Below are 16,107 nucleotides of genomic sequence, written 5' to 3'. Positions count from 1 at the left end.
TTAATTGAGCTCATGAGTAATCAGTGCATAGACCAAGAGGCAGTCATTCAAAAAGTACAAGAGGATAGATACTGACTGTTTTAAAATCAGTAAAAGTTTGCATCCTTTCCCCAGAGTTATTCAGTTTGTATGATGAGAAAATCATCTGATGAAGTAGATTATATGGAGTTTTCCATCAATATGGAAGGAAAACTCACTAACAACCTGAAATATGTAGGTAGAGCTCTGGTAGCTTAGTGGGTTATGAATTGGTTGCAAAGTCAGCAGTTCTCATCCACTAGCCACCCCTCAGGAGAAAGATGAAGCTTTCTGCTCCTGTAAAGATTTACAGCATACCACCACTTCCATCACCACCACTATGCAAAAGACACATCCTTGGTAGGAAAGAATATTTGAAATATTGATGAAAGTTAGAGACTACAACCTTCAGAATGGATTGCACTTCAATGTAAAGAAAACAGAAATCCTCACAATTGAACCAATACATGACATCAGGATAAACGAAGAAAAGTTTGAAGTTGTCAAAGGCTTCATTTTACTTGGATACACAATCAACATGGAAGTTGTTGTTGTTGTTAGGTGCTATCGAGTTGGTACCAACTCATAGTGACCTTATGCACAGCAGAATCTAACAGTGCCCAATCCTGGGCAAACCTCACCACTGTTGTCACGCTTGAGTCCATCGATGTTGCCACTTGGCCAATCCACCTCTTTGGGGGTCTTTTTCTCTGACCCTCCATCTTACCAAACATGATATCCTTCTCCAGTGACTGGTCCCTCCTGATAATATGTCTGAAGTAAGAGAGACGAAGTTTGGCCATCTTGGCCTCCAAGGAGCACTCTGGCTGCACATGGAAATAGCAGTTAAGAAATCAAACGACTTATTGCAATTTGCAAACCTGTTTAAAATACCTCCTTAAAGTGTTCAAGAACAAAAAAGTCACTTTGAGTACTGAGGTGCACCAAGCCATGATATTGTCAATCCACTTATATGCATGTGACAGTTTGCTAAAGAATAAAGAAGACCATAGAAAAATTGATGCATTTGAATTGTGCTGTTGGAGATGAATATTGAAAGTACCAAAGACTGCCAGAAGAATAAATCTATATTGAAATAAGTATAGTCAGAACATTCCTTAGGACAAATCTCTGAAAAAAGACATGCTTGATAAAGTAGAGGGTCAGAGAAAAAGAGAAAGATCCCCAAAGAAGTCAATTGACAAAGTGGCAGCAAAAATGGACTCAAGTATATAACAATTACAGAGCTGGCACAGGACTGGGTATTGTTTCATTCTGTTGTGTATAGGCTGTTATAAGTCAGCAGCACCTAATAACGACAACAACAGCTTCCTATATGTAAGGATTCTTGGTGTGGCACTGCAGTATAATGCATTGGAACATAAGGTAGGTTTGAATCACAAAGTCGCTAGTTCACACCACACCAGCAACTCCTCTGAAACCCTATACAGGGTTGCTGTGAGTTGTAATTGACTCAATGGCACCTAACAACAGCAACAACAAGGCATGACCATGATTGTCTAGGTATGTTATAATAAATCCATGCCCTTCTTGTTTCTATCTGAGATATTCAGTCAGTTCTGGTTTATAAGATGATTAGCTAGGAGAGTATTCTTTGTGAATAATAAGATGAAGCTTATTGGGGAATAGTTCTTCTTTTTCCCTTTTTTTCCTACATGGAATGTCTTTCCTACATGAAATATGTTGTTTAGAAAGATAGCACACATTTTGAAAATATGGGCAACAAGCATAAGGCTTAAAACTCACAAGCTAAAGATGGCAAAGCAAAAAAAAAAAAAGGAAAAATCAGAAGACAGCTTTACTTATTGTTAAGCAAGACAAATAAACCCTTATTTCTTCAAATCATCATAAATTAAAATTTATTTCTTAACCAAATACATTGCTACCCAGTGCTGAAAAGACAGTTTTTTATAATGCTAAAATGTTAGGGAAATACATAAAGATAAAGGGACAGTGACTTATGTTAAACCTATCAAGCTAGAACTAACAATTAAACCTCTATCCTTTTTTCTTTTCTCAGAGGTATACTGTTGTTGTTAAGTGCCAGTGAGTAGGTTGTAACCCATAGGGGCCCTGTATAGGGTCAGCATTTGGTGGGTTTGAACTGCTGACCTTGTGGTTCTCAGTACAGCATTGAACCTATAGCACCACATCAAGAGTCTGTAAGAAGTTGTAAAACTATGAAACTTAAATCAAAGCACAATAGGAGTATTATTCACTTAACAAAGGAAGGTCAACTATAAAAAAGAAATTTCACAACATATTATTTTTAAATGGATTTTTTTAAAAAATCAAATAGTTGTATAATCAATATTCAAACAATCCATGAATGAGAACAGAGACCTTGTAACCTAGTTGGTTAGTGAGACTGAAAAGATACTTTTTTTTTTTAAATAAATATGGTAGTTTCACTGTAACTATCCCCAGGAAGTTATCAAACTGTTACTTACCCTCTAGTAAAAATCAATATTGGCATAGCAATAACTAAAGAAAATTCAAGTATAAAAGTGAAGAAATAATAAATAAATGTTTTAAATCTATTGTATTGATTCTTTCTAAATTTTTAAAGAGAGTCAGTACAGTATAACAGATAAATGTATGAACACTGAACACAGGCTGCTTGAGTTATTTGACATTTGTTTGTCCTTGGTCAATTCTTTTAAATGTGTCTTTGCTTCATTTCATTATCTGTAAAATGTAAATTATGGTAACGGTACTTATTCCATAGAGTAGTTGAAGGACACATGATTAATGCCTAGAACTTAGAATGTGTTAACTAAAATTCTTCGAAGTGCTATACATAGCCATACCTGTCATAATTTTAATTGCATTTTAGTTCATTGTCTGTTGTCCCCCATTGTTATGTACACTTAATGAAAGCAAGATCCTAGACAATTTATTCACTACAGGATAATACTCTAGACTTCAAGGTCAATTTGAACAGCAATGTTGGCAGTTCAAGCTCACCAGCTGTTCCTTGGAAAACCTACACAGGTCTCTACGAGTCAGAACTGACTAAATGGCACTTAAAAACAACAGCATATTGCCACCAGGTGCAGGACATAGCACATATAACTCAGTAAACATTGATGATCTAAATGAAGAAATGAACGTAATCATAGTTTTCACGGTTACATTCATTTCTTCATTTAGAGAATTGATACTTGGTTAGTTATTTCATGGTTATTTTATCTAATATTTATGAAATCTGAATGTTCAAAAATCAGCAAAAGAAATATATAATGATAATATAAAGTATTTAAAGAAATAAAGAAATTTAAATTTGTAATCATGTCTTAGAAAAATCATTTTCATGATTTTTCTTACACAAATCTAAGAGTAAATCCAAATAGTAATTGGATTTCTAAGAGTAACCAAAGAGTAAATCCAAAATCACCAACTAGCACATGAATAGATGCAAAAGGTAATAGCCATTGGAGAGATTCAAATGAAAACCACCTCACTCCCTTAAAACAGTAATGGTCAAAACCAACAATAAACAAGAGAGATATCTAAAAACAAAACCAGGAAATAACAGGTATTGGTGAAGTTGTTGAGAAATGTGAATGTTCATCAATTGCTGGTGGGAATATAAAATATTACAGCCACTCTGGAAAATACTTTGGACAGTTCCAAAAAGAGTTGCTACCACTTGCCTGTCAGTTTGTCCTACTGTGGTGATATGATAGTTAAGGTTCTGTGTCAAAGTGTCAACTTGACTGGGTCAAGTTTCTTAGAGGTTTGACAGTTGAGATGTAGCTATCCCCCAGGATGTGATCTGATGTAATAAACTAATAGGAAGATTAATGGTGGAATTGCTGGGAGCGGCCGATGAGGTTAGAGGACAGCTTCGATTTGCTGCTTGACGCAGTCCAGTAAATAGTAGAGTAGTCTGACCAAACAGATAGCTCTCAGAAGTTGCTTTCTACCTTCTCTATAGAGTATTCTTAATTTTACTTAGAAAACTATATAATTTGGCAATATTCGCAACCTTTCACTATGAATTCTACAAACCTTAGGAAAAACTAGCTTAGCAGCAATTGCTTTCAGCCTTGGTGGATTGAATACAAAGAGAAATTGTGTAAATTAGTCCTTCTCATAGAAAACCTAAATAATTGCATTTGTGAGGCCACAAAAGCAGATAAGCATTTAGAGTCAAGCTGATCTACCCCCATAAACCTCACCACAATCAGTCACTAGCTAGAATTCACAAACCCCTACATACAAACACCTGCGTAAATAAGCAGAAAATAATGAACTTAAGTGAAGGATAGTTTTGACTTAATAATCTATACTTCTTGCAGCAATTAGCCAAGTTGAGCTTTATGTCACATAGCTTCTAAGTGATTTAATGAATACCTTTATTATAAAAATAATAGCACATTATGTAGGATAGAAAGTTTATAGTCTATTAGTAGAAACAAGAAGAAACCGTTTTATCTCATACTGGGAAAGAACATGAAGGTCAGTCTGAACATCACAGAGTATTCTTGTTAAGGCTGTCTAATGACCAGGTGCAAGAATGTTGTGACTAACTGTGTAATAATTCAAGAAATGATAAAAGTGTCAATGCATGTACTGTGTAATTTTATGTATAAAAAATAAAGACTGGCTGAGCTGGGCTGGCAGAAGCGGCAAGAGGAGGTAGAGGTAGAGCAGAGCTAGGAGGAAGCAGCAGAGAGCAGGAGGGAGAAGGCAGAGGGCAGACAGCAGAGAGAACAGACAGCAGAGAGCAGACAGCAAAGAGAACAGGAAGCAGAAGCTAGAGCATAGCCAGACAGCAACAGCAAGTTGAAAAGCCTCTCGAATTGTACTCATTTCTTCACCCGACATTTCCGCGTATTCGCTCATGTTCCACGACCCCCGCGGAGGGCAGGAACCCCCCGCAGTGGAATGGTTGTTGTCGTCTCTGCTTAATATCTTTGAGTCAGTTGTTGTTGTTGTTGTTATGTACCGTGGAATCAGTTCCGACTCATAGCGACCCTGTATAGGGTTTCCGAGGCTGTAAATCTTTACAGGAGCAGAAAGTCTCATTTTTCTCCCATGGAACAGCTGGTAGTTTCAAACTGCTGACCCTGAGGTTTGCAGCCTGATTCGTAACTGCTATGCTACCCGAGATCCTTGCAACCCTTTATAGACTTTCCAAGGAGCAGCTAATGAGTTTGAACTGCAGAATTTTTGGTTAGCAGTCCAGTACTTACTCCTACAATGCCAAACAATGATTCTACCATTAATCACCAACGAGATTCCCAAGATGAGGCATACACCTTTTATGTGAAAAAAAATAAAAAGAGAGAGACTCAAAGGTAGAACCTACAATCACAAAGATAAAAGAACCTGGAGTGAAGCATGTCCTGTGGGCTTGGTGTCCTTGTACTGTGAAGTTCATAGATCCAGGGGAAGATTAATATCAAGAATATGGAGATCTAACTTGGACATTGGCTACCCAAAATGGGGGGGAGGGCGGGTAGTTGCTACAAAGGCATGAAGTGACTGGCTTATAAGCTTTCAAGAGGGAACATAGAGCCAGGGGCCTGGAGGAAGGCAGAATCTCCAGTGAGTAGTATCCAATCTGTCTAGGCGGAGCTGATGAAATGAAATGCAGATGTGTCTCTTGTGATACAATAGTGAATAATTTTTATCAGGACTGATTGTGAGGGTTGGAAATGTAAAGGTAGACATTTTATAGCAAGGAAGGGAGTGATTAACTTTCCACTCTAGAAGCGGAGGTCCCTAGGACCATCAACGGAGAAGAGCCAAGAGTGGGAACCTACCCAGAGAAGCAGTGAAGTGATCCCCGAGATGGGAGCAGAGACAATGACATGGAGCAATGGAGCAGCTGGGGACTTTAGATCCAGAAAGGGAGAGCGACTGTGTGCTGAAGACTGGGGAGTGGGAGTGGGGGGCTAGTGTAGGAGGCAGGCTTGCAGGGTATACCCTTTGGTTGGTTGATGATGCATGGAGGGGATTATAACCATGGCAATGAACGATTTACTATAGAATGAATGTAAAACTAATGTTCTCCCATGTAAACTATCATATAATTCACAATGAAACATTAAAAAAGAACATGGAGATCTTCAAGGAATACAGGACATATAGTTGCTGAGACAAGGACCTTTCCCCAAAGCCGACAAAGAGGACATTTTCCCCTAGACTCAGCACTCTAAATTTGGACTTCCAGCCTCATAAACTGTGGAAAAATAAATATCTGGATATTAAAGCCATCCACTGGTGGTATTTCTGTTCCACCAGCACTATATAAGTAAGACACGTGGCTTGCGCGCTGCTGCGATGCTAGAAGCTATTCCACTGGTATTTTACATACCAGCAGAGTCATCCATGGTGGGCAGGTTTCAGCAGAGCTTGCACACTAAGACTAGGAAAAGGAATGGTAGACACAGAAAACATTATGAAAACCAGCAGATCATTGTGAAATACAATAGCAAACCATTGTCAGATATAGTGCCATAAGATGAAAACATTATGAATAGTAACAGAACATTCTCAGTTGTTGTGCCAGAAGATGAGAACCTCAGGCTAGAAGGAACTCAAAATATGATTAGGAAAGAATTGCCTCCTAAATTTAGAATTGAACATAATGACATGAATGGAACAAAGCTTTCAGGACCTTCAATTGCTGATGGGCAAAACTCAAAATAAGAAAAACAAATACAAAACAAAAGCTCACGTTATATAGATTTTAGCTACAAGCAGAGAATACCAGAAAGGTCTTTACTTGTGATTTATTGACTAAGCTATGGCTTTTGACTATGTAGATCACAACAAAGTATGGATAATAATGCTAACTACGGGTATTCCAGATCATTGCATATATAGATCAAGAAGCAGTTTTTACAACAGAACAAGGGGATACTGAATGTCTTAAAATCAGAAAATGTGTGCACTATGGTTGTATCATTTCACTATACTTATTCAATCTGTATGCTGAGGAAATAATCCTAGAAGCTGGATTACATGAAGAAGAATGTGGCATCAGGATTGGAAGAAGACTCATTAACAACCTGCTATGGAGTCCCAGTGTGGCAATGTGGGTTAATGCGCCAGACTGCAAAGCCGTTTGAACTGCAAGGTCAGTGGTTCAAGCTCACCAGCTGCTCTTCGGAAACCCTATTCAAGGTCGCTATGGGTTGGAATCAACTCCACAGCACCTAACAACAATAACAACAATATGCAGATAATACAACCTTGCTTGATGAAAGAGAAAAGGACTTCCAAGGCTTACTGAAAAAAATCAAAGACAACAGCCTTCAGTATGGATGGCACCTCTATGTAAATAAAACAAAAACCCTCGCAACTGGACCAATAAGTAACGTCATGATAAATGGAGAAACAGGAGCTCTGATGGCAGAATAGCTTACTTGTTTGTAGCAAGGTCAGCAGTTTTAACCCACCAGTCACTGCATGGGAGATAAATGAAGCTTTCTGCTCTCATTATCACCTACAATCTCAGATACCCTATGCAGGGTCACAATGACTTAGATTTGACTTGGCAACACACAGCAGAAACAGAAAATGGAGAAAAAAGTGAAATCAGTTAAAGACTTCATTTTGCTTGGATTCACAATCAACATTCATAGAAGTAGCAATCAAGAAATCAAATGGCATATTGTATTGGGCAAATCTGTGGCACAAGACCTCTTTAAAGTGGTCAGGAGCAATGACCAATTTGAGGACTAAGGTGCCAAGGTATTTTCAATCTCCTCACATGTATGGGAAAGTTGGATGAAGAATAAGGAAGACTGGAGAATAATTAATGATTTTGAATTATGGTGTTGGTTAAGAATATTAAAAGTGCCATGGACAAACGTTATCGGTCCTGGAATGCCCCTTAGAAGCCAGGATGGTGAGACTTTATCTATCATATTTTGGACATGTTATCAGGAAGGACCAACCACTGGAGAAGGACATCATGTTTAATTAAAGTAGAGGATCAGCGAAGCAGAGGAAGACCCCCAACAAGATGGACTGACACAGTGGCAGCAGTTATGAACTCCAGCTTAACAATGGTGAGGATAACACAGGATGGGGCAGTATTTGGTTCTGGTGTTTATAGACTTGCTGACTTGTTAGCACCTAACTGCAATAATTATGGTTTTGGAGGAGAATATTAAAAGTGCCATGGGCTGCCAAATAGATCTGTTTTGGAAGAAGTGCAGCCAGAGTGCCAAGATGGCCAAATTTCGTCTCTCATACTTTAGACATATTGTCAGTAGGGAACAGTCGCTGGAGAAGGATGTCATGCATGGTAAGATGGAGGGTCAGAGAAAAAGAGAAAGACCCTCAATGAGATGGATTGGCTTGGTGGCAGCATTGATGGACTCAAGTGTGGCAGTGGTAGTGAGGTTGGCCCGGGATCGGACATTGTTTTGTTCTGCTGTGCATGGGGTCGCTATGAGTTGGTTCCAACTTGATGGCACCTAACAACAACAACCACAATAACAACAACAAATAGTAGTACATAGACCAAGAAATATAGACCAAGGAAAAGTAAAAGAGTAAACACAAGAGAAACCTGTAAGTCAATGTTAATTGCAGTACTTTTCACAATATGGTAAAGCTGCCGTTTGAAATTTTCTGTTTAACTCTTTAACCTCATTTCTTCTATTAGCTTTAGTGTATCTACATTAGATAGCAAGTTCAGAGTCTTTTCTGACCTTCATGGTGGTCATTTCCATCTTTCATTTGACCATTTGCTTTCTTCTTGGATGATGTTCTTAATGTCATCCCACAACTCTTCTTGTTTTGGGTCAATAGTGTCTATTATATCAAATCTGTTCCTGGGATGATCTCTAAATTAAAGTGGAATACATTCAAGGTCTAATTTTGGCTTGTGGATTTGTTTTCATTTTATTCAGTTCAGCCTGAACTTATATTGGAACAATTGATGGTCTATTCCACAATTCTCCAAAGTTACCAGTATCACCTAAGCGCAATGTACCGTGATCTCGTTTTATGATTTCAAGTCTCACATGCTTACAGAATAAAATTCCAAATTGTTTCCAAGGACTTCAAGTCCATGAATAATGTGCTATCTGTTTGATGTTCTATCCTCCTTCCATATCACTCCCTCCTTCAGCCCCCCAGTACCAGTTTACTCTGTGTCCTTTTATAGATTTCCATTTTGTTGCTCTATAAATAGGCTCTGATACAAACACCTCTACCCATCTTCTTCTTTCTGTTCAGAATGCTCACCCTAAAAATCTACTGAGAGTTTATTCTCTTATTTTATACAAACATTTGCTTAAATGTCACTCTCAAAAAGATTATCATTGACTGTATTTTATATACATATAAATATATATATGTATACTGATTCTCCATCACTCTAAATTCTCTAATATTGGAAAATTGTCTGCAGAAAAGTTATCATTATTTGAAAGTATATTATATATTTGTATATTGGATGTTTTCTCCTGTGGAAAGTAAATTCTATATTTGTAAGTGCTTCATATTATTTCCTGGTGGATGGTCAGAACAGCATATTTCTTATTCATAGAGTTTATTTATTGAATATGGTTGACTAAATTCATGGCTGAAGGAAGGAATATGTGGCTTTATATTCTGTTCTGATCTAACAGCTCACAATCACTTTTGTCAAAAATATGAAGCTGGGAGGACTGCTTGGTTTATTGACTTCCCCAGTTTCCATGTTAAGAGAATGAGAGCTGAAGAATAGTCCCTATATATCTGGGCCTTTCTTCTGTTATTGTTATTAAATATCATTCCAACTCCTACTGACTCTGTACAGGGTTCTTCTAGAGATGATTAAATACCTACCCATATCCAGAATCTTTAAAACCAAAGTAACATGCAGATACTTTCTCTCTTATGATTTGTAAGGATTCCCATTTCTACTAATCATTTATACTGATTTCGTTATTTCCCTGTGTTCCTAACACATCTGGTTACTCTATGATCAGTTTGAGAATTGGTATGTTTGTTGTTGTCATTAAATGCCAGTGAGTAAATTCTCAATCACAGTGAACCTGTATAGAGTTTCCAAGTAGAGGTTTGTGGGTTTTAACCACCTACCTTGTGGCTGGTAGTCTAGTGCTTATCCTACAATGCCACACCAGGATTTCAACTGATATGTAGTCTGCCTTTATCCCCACATTTTAAGGCATGGTTTAGATCATGAGACATAAACACCCTAAATTTCTGTATTCTCTCGTCATGCTTAACCCTCATATACAGATCCCTACATCACTTCCACCTAGAAAGTCAGGCCAACCAGGGACTGATGATATCAAATAAATTAGCCGAGTCTCAGATCTCTAAAAGCTCACATTTCATTGAGGTATTTTATGAATGACTTGCATATAGGTTATCATACAATACCTAAATACAACAAAGTTGTATCTGAAACACACCTTAACTTTAGAAGTAGTTCTTGTGTGAACTGTAGCAAGGAAATAGGTTAGAGTACTTGGAGAACAGTTAGGTAATTATCCCCCAAGAACTCGTGGGGCCTGAAATAAAATACTGATGATGGAGAGGTTTAAATAAACGGGCAAGACCTAAGGTGATTAATAGGATTGGGGAGATAGGGTTTTAGGTTTAGGTAATTGTAACAATTAAAAATGACAGGAATGAGACTAGATGTGGTTGAACAATGATGGCTTCATTTTAAGATTTACTGAATTTGAGCTACTTCTGGGAAATCCGGGGTAAGATGATTAATCACCACAACCAGTTACTGTCAGATTTACGCCAACTAATGGAAACCCCATGTGTGTTAGTGTGCTGTGCTCCATAGGGTTTTTATTTGCTGAGTTACCGGGAAGTAAATCACCAGGTTTTTCTTCCAAGATGTGTCTGTGTGGACTAGAACCATTCCTTTAGTAGCGAAGTGTTAAAACCTTTGCAACAACCAAACATTAAACCAAGCCCACTGCTATGAAGTCAATAATGGATGTTTATTGTTGTTAAGTGCCCCAGAGTCTGTTGCAACACATAAGGATCCTTTATAGGGTTTCTGAGGCTTATAAATCTTTGGCAGGAACAGAAAGTCTCATCTTTCTCTAGCCAATAATGAATAGGCAGCTAGAAATAAAAATCTTAATTTCAGAAGAAAGTTGCAGCAGCACAACTTAATTCTAAAAATTTGTAAATACCAGGAATAGGTAAGAAATTACCTCTGATCACCCTTACCCAATTATGGCTACTTAGGCTTGGGCTATATTCTTCAGCTCACAAACTGATAGATAAGACACACTGAAATAGGTTTGGCACCCCTTTCTTAAAGCTACAAACTCACTCATTTTCACTTTTAGGCTGTCTTATGTATGGCCTCCTTAACCCATTTATCCCTCTTTATGCGCAATATATTTTCTTTCAAAATTGAGCATAAAATCCCTTTTTTATTTTTATCAGTTGGTTAATCTGACTTGCTTATTCCTTCTTTCCTAAAACTTATATTCCTCTCCATGAGTCAAATAAATACTATGAAATAACATATTAGAATCTTCCCAAAGATTACAGAAACAGAAATGCATTTGAACATTTCTTTTTTTATTCAATTAAAAGGAGCTATGGTGGTGCCCGATCCTGGGCCAACCTCACTACTGTTGCCACACTTACATCCATCGATGCTGCCACTTGGCCAATCCATCTCGTTGGGAGTCTTCCTCTTTTTCTCTGACCCTCCACCTTACCAAACATGATATCCTTCTCCAGTGACTGGTCCCTCCTAACAATATGTCTGAAGTATGAGACATGAAGTTTGGCCATCTTGGCCTCCAAGGAACACTCTGGCTGCACGTCTTCCAAAACGGATCTATTGGTTCTTTTGGCAGTCCATGGCACTTTCAATATTCTCCTCCAACACCATAACTCAAATGCACCAATTCTTGTACGGTGTTTGTTCTGCTGTGCATATAAGGTCACTATGAGTTGGTACCGACTCGATGGCACCTAACAACAACAACGACAACAACAACAATGGTGGTGCAGTAGTTACAGCGCTTACCTACTACCCAAAAGGTCTCTGGTTAGAACCCATCAATCACTCTGCAGGAAAAAGAGGTCAAGAGGTCCTAGTCCGCTTCAGTAAAGATTTGTTGTTGTTGAGTACCATCAAGTCAGTTCCAACACATAGGAACCCTGCATAGGGTTTCCAAGGAGCAGTTGTGAGCTGGAACCATTGATGTTGTGGATCAAACTGGCTTTACAGTCCAGTGCATTAACCCACAGCGCCATACCAGAACTCCAGCCTAAGAAACTCTATGGGACAGTTCTATTGTGTTCCATAAGGCTGTTATGAATTGGAATCAACTCCACAGCAATGCTTTGTTTTGTTTTGTTTTTTCCCTTTTCAATCATTAATCAGTCAACCAGATGGCTTACAGTGGTGCAGAAGTAATTACACATATCTAATTCAATAACGATTTATTTCTCCCTTGTAGAATTTGACTTTAAATGCACTGGAGCACTTAGCTTCTACATTGCCTGTCAATTTTACAATTATAACACTTGATATATACAGCAGAAATACTTTAGTCCAATTTAATCCTAATGTCTATTCTGAAATGCTTTAAACAGCTCAAAAAAAAAAAGACAATTCCAAAACCTGAGAAACTATTTCACCTTTTCAGCTATTTATGTTTATAATTAAAACTCTTTTTTTTCTTGTAAAACTGAAATTATTTTGTTTTACTACCAAAAACAGTATTAAGATGTGTCAGGAAGTTGTGTTTCTTCCTTAACCTACAAATGGAGAAGGTCTCCTTGAGAGGAGGCTTCTTTCCCTAAGGCAGATAGATGATGACAGTATGCTTATGGGCTCATTAGTTCTCAATCCCTGATTAAATATAATCTTCTCTGTTGCAAACTTTAAAGGCAGATTTTGTGCCGTTCTTTGAAAGGGTCAAACATAAAGTATTGCTAAACTGATTCCTACGTGTCCTTTAAGTGAAATGTGTCTTTATGTAGAAGCAAATTTGGTGGGGAATCATTTTATTAAAACCTTTTGTCCTCAGGAATGCATTAAAAGTTGTTATGGGAAAACGCTCATTCCATTTAAAGAATCTCTCAACAACAAAAATGACATTAACTCTGACATTAACTATTGTCATAGGTTATGAATGTTAGGAATGATCCTATGGGTCTTCAATGTTATAGTCATCCTATACCATTAATTTAATTATATCTCCAGATGAGAGATATTTCATAGGTTGAAGATAATTTTTTTCCCAACATTCGCTTTGATTGTGGTAGTAATGTAATACATTTGTACATAGGAAAGTAAAAGGCCATGGCACAGATATCAGGGTTATGATTACAGTAAAATTGAGGAAAATGAGTAAGAAAGATTTCACAAAAAGATATGAGTTTATTATTGTCCACTCTGCACCCCAATCCTGCATGTTTCCATAGAACGTGGGCCAATCAACCTTCAGAAATACAGTCAAATGGAGGATACAATAAGCCTCATTTTCTCTTCAGTATGATTTATTACACCAAGTCCACCTCCATCAGTGGCTCCTTCATAATTTCCTTTCCCCATTCAGGTTTCAAACTCTTCCAGAAAAAAACCTTCTCTTTCATTTTCCTCTTATTAGAATTTTTCTTATCAGGCAGAAGGCATAAATTAATAGAATGCCCTCCTTCTACCACCACCACCAGTTGTTTGCATATCCACAGCAATGTGCTCCTAGGTAAGTCAGGCCAAATCAAAAGGGTTAATCAATGGACTACTAGGCTGGCAGTTTGAACCCATCCAGAGCTATCTTGGAAGATGACTGCAGATCTACTTCTGAAAGGTTACAGCCTTGAAAACCCTATGGAGCAAAGTTTTACTCTGCACACATAAGGTCCCAGTGAATTAGAATCAACTTGATGATCATAAAAACAACTGTTACAAACTGAGGTACTGATGCAGGGGAGGGGAGAAGGACAAACTGGAAAAATAATATTGAGACAAACTGGACAGTGAGTAGTAAAAGAGCTGACCACAGGGGAAACTGAGAATCCTATTAAGAGCTAGCTAGATATATGCCATTCTATTAGACAACTAATTCTACTTGGTTTTAAAGCTTTTATTGTAAATTGAGTGATAGTTTATATGGCAGAACATTGGTTTTGCACTCAAACAATCATATTTTGATTCATTGCAATGATTACAATCCCATCCATGCACCATCAATTGCCAACATTTGCCTCTATTTCTTCTTTTTATCTTATACTTTTTATGGCAATAATTTTCCTAATAGTGCAGTGTGTAGCTAGAAATCCTATCCTTATTTTCCACATCTATGCATAGTTAGCACTCAGTAAATGCTATTTTTTTGTGACTATTAATCCATAGTCTACGTTTCATTTAGTCAGTAGAGGTGATATAATGCCAATTATCAAATATCAAAACAAGTGGTATATTATAATTCTACAATAAGTTTGTTATCCTTTTATGCATAAAGACCATTATTTTTAAAAATCTGAAATAAATTGAAAATCTATACCACATTAATATACTGAATGCCATCTACATAATAAATTCCCCTCAGTTTTTTAAGTATACCCGAGAAAACTTCACTCTGCAAACCAATGAATCTTCAATATCTTTGGAGGCTAACTTGATACATTAAACATGATTTAGTATCTCTCTTAATGGCTTGGAGAATCAGTAAAAATGAAAAAAGGGAAGTGTCATACGAGGGATTAAAACCCATTTGAAATATGATGCAATCACCAAAATAAAATGTACATTTAAATAATCAAGGAAATAAATGCTTGGTAATTTTTATAATTTTAAATAATATATTATCTTACAAATGATTGCAATACATAATAAATCATTTTGGCTATTTTTACCTGCTTGATCTTTGAATATTTTTGATATGACAACAGGGACCTTGTGTTCAGCACCTCCCTGAAAGACAGAGTCAACAGAATATAGCTGCAATTATTATAGGTTTACTGAAAATTAAAAATTAAAAATTAAAAAGAAAAAGTAGGAATAGTAAAAAATATTTTCATACCTTTATACTCAGGCCCAAGCCACCAATAGGTTGTCTGCGGAGCGTAACAGTTCTGTGCTTTAAAAAATTTTAGAAAAAAAAACACTACGTTTAGGTTAAAAAGCACTATCAGGGGATGATTTTATAACTTCTTAATTTAAACATAAATAAATAAAACATAAATTTAATATACTTCCAAAGCAGCACTGTTAAATACTATACTAATGACAATATTTTAAACTTTCAATCTTCTCTTGTACAGATAGAAAAAAGATACTGACAAAAGTAAACCTCATTGCATGAATTATTTAAAAGTCATACTAACACCCTACAAGACTGAAAAATTATTTTCACATTACAGATGAAGGTTCAGACAAGTGAAATGACTTGCCGATGTTCTCCAAGATATCAAATATGCAAGTTACAATGCAAGCCCGGTACTCTCTCTTTTAAAATCTTTCTGTCTACTAATTTAAAAACTAACTCCATTTCCACTATACTTCTCAGTTTAGTTCAATTATGCTTAGGCCAATTTTATAATAATCAGTATTAATCATAAATTGTCTTTTTTTTTTCATGACCTTTCTTCAGGTATCCAGGAAGCTAACTGGTATAAGTGTTTGACTGCTAACCAAAAGGTGGGTAGTTCGACTCTAGCAGCTGCTCCGTGAAATAAAGATGTGGCATCCTGCTTCTCTAAAGATTTTAAATCTCTATGGAACAGTTCTACTTTGTCCTATAAGGTTGCTATGAGTTGGAATCATCCCCATCCCCAGGATAACAGGTTTAATTTGTAAATTTTTTTCATTATTGTTCTTCTTATTCTTCTTAAGTTCCGTTGAGTCGGTTCCGACCCACAGCGACCCTATATAGGGTTTCCGAAGAGCAGCTGGTGAGCTTGAACTGCCGACCTTGTAGTTCAAACGGCTTTGCAGTCTGGCGCATTAACTCTCAGCGCCACACTCATTATTGTTAAGTCCTATGAAATCGGTACGACTCATAGAGAATGTGCATAGCATTTCCAAGGTGCAGTTGGTGGGTTTGAACTGTCAACCTTGTGATTCATGGTCCAGTGCTGATCCTACAGCAC

General features: G+C 37.1%; 1 protein-coding gene across 1 annotated transcript in view; it reads right to left on the bottom strand.

Moving 5' to 3' along the window:
* SNTG2 (syntrophin, gamma 2) overlaps positions 1-16,107 on the bottom strand; it is a 624,924-nt gene that overhangs the window by 511,693 nt on the left and 97,124 nt on the right. The window contains exons 4-5 of the mRNA XM_006863995.1: positions 15,039-15,095; positions 14,872-14,929 (exon numbers count right to left, since the gene is read on the bottom strand). Of these exons, the coding sequence (XP_006864057.1) occupies positions 14,872-14,929; positions 15,039-15,095 (115 nt within the window). The remainder of the gene's footprint in view (positions 1-14,871; positions 14,930-15,038; positions 15,096-16,107) is intronic.

The sequence above is a fragment of the Chrysochloris asiatica genome, unplaced genomic scaffold (genome assembly GCF_000296735.1).
Source record: "Chrysochloris asiatica unplaced genomic scaffold, ChrAsi1.0 scaffold00058, whole genome shotgun sequence".
Taxonomy (NCBI): domain Eukaryota; kingdom Metazoa; phylum Chordata; class Mammalia; order Afrosoricida; family Chrysochloridae; genus Chrysochloris; species Chrysochloris asiatica.
This window is presented reverse-complemented; position numbering and strand designations above follow the sequence as displayed.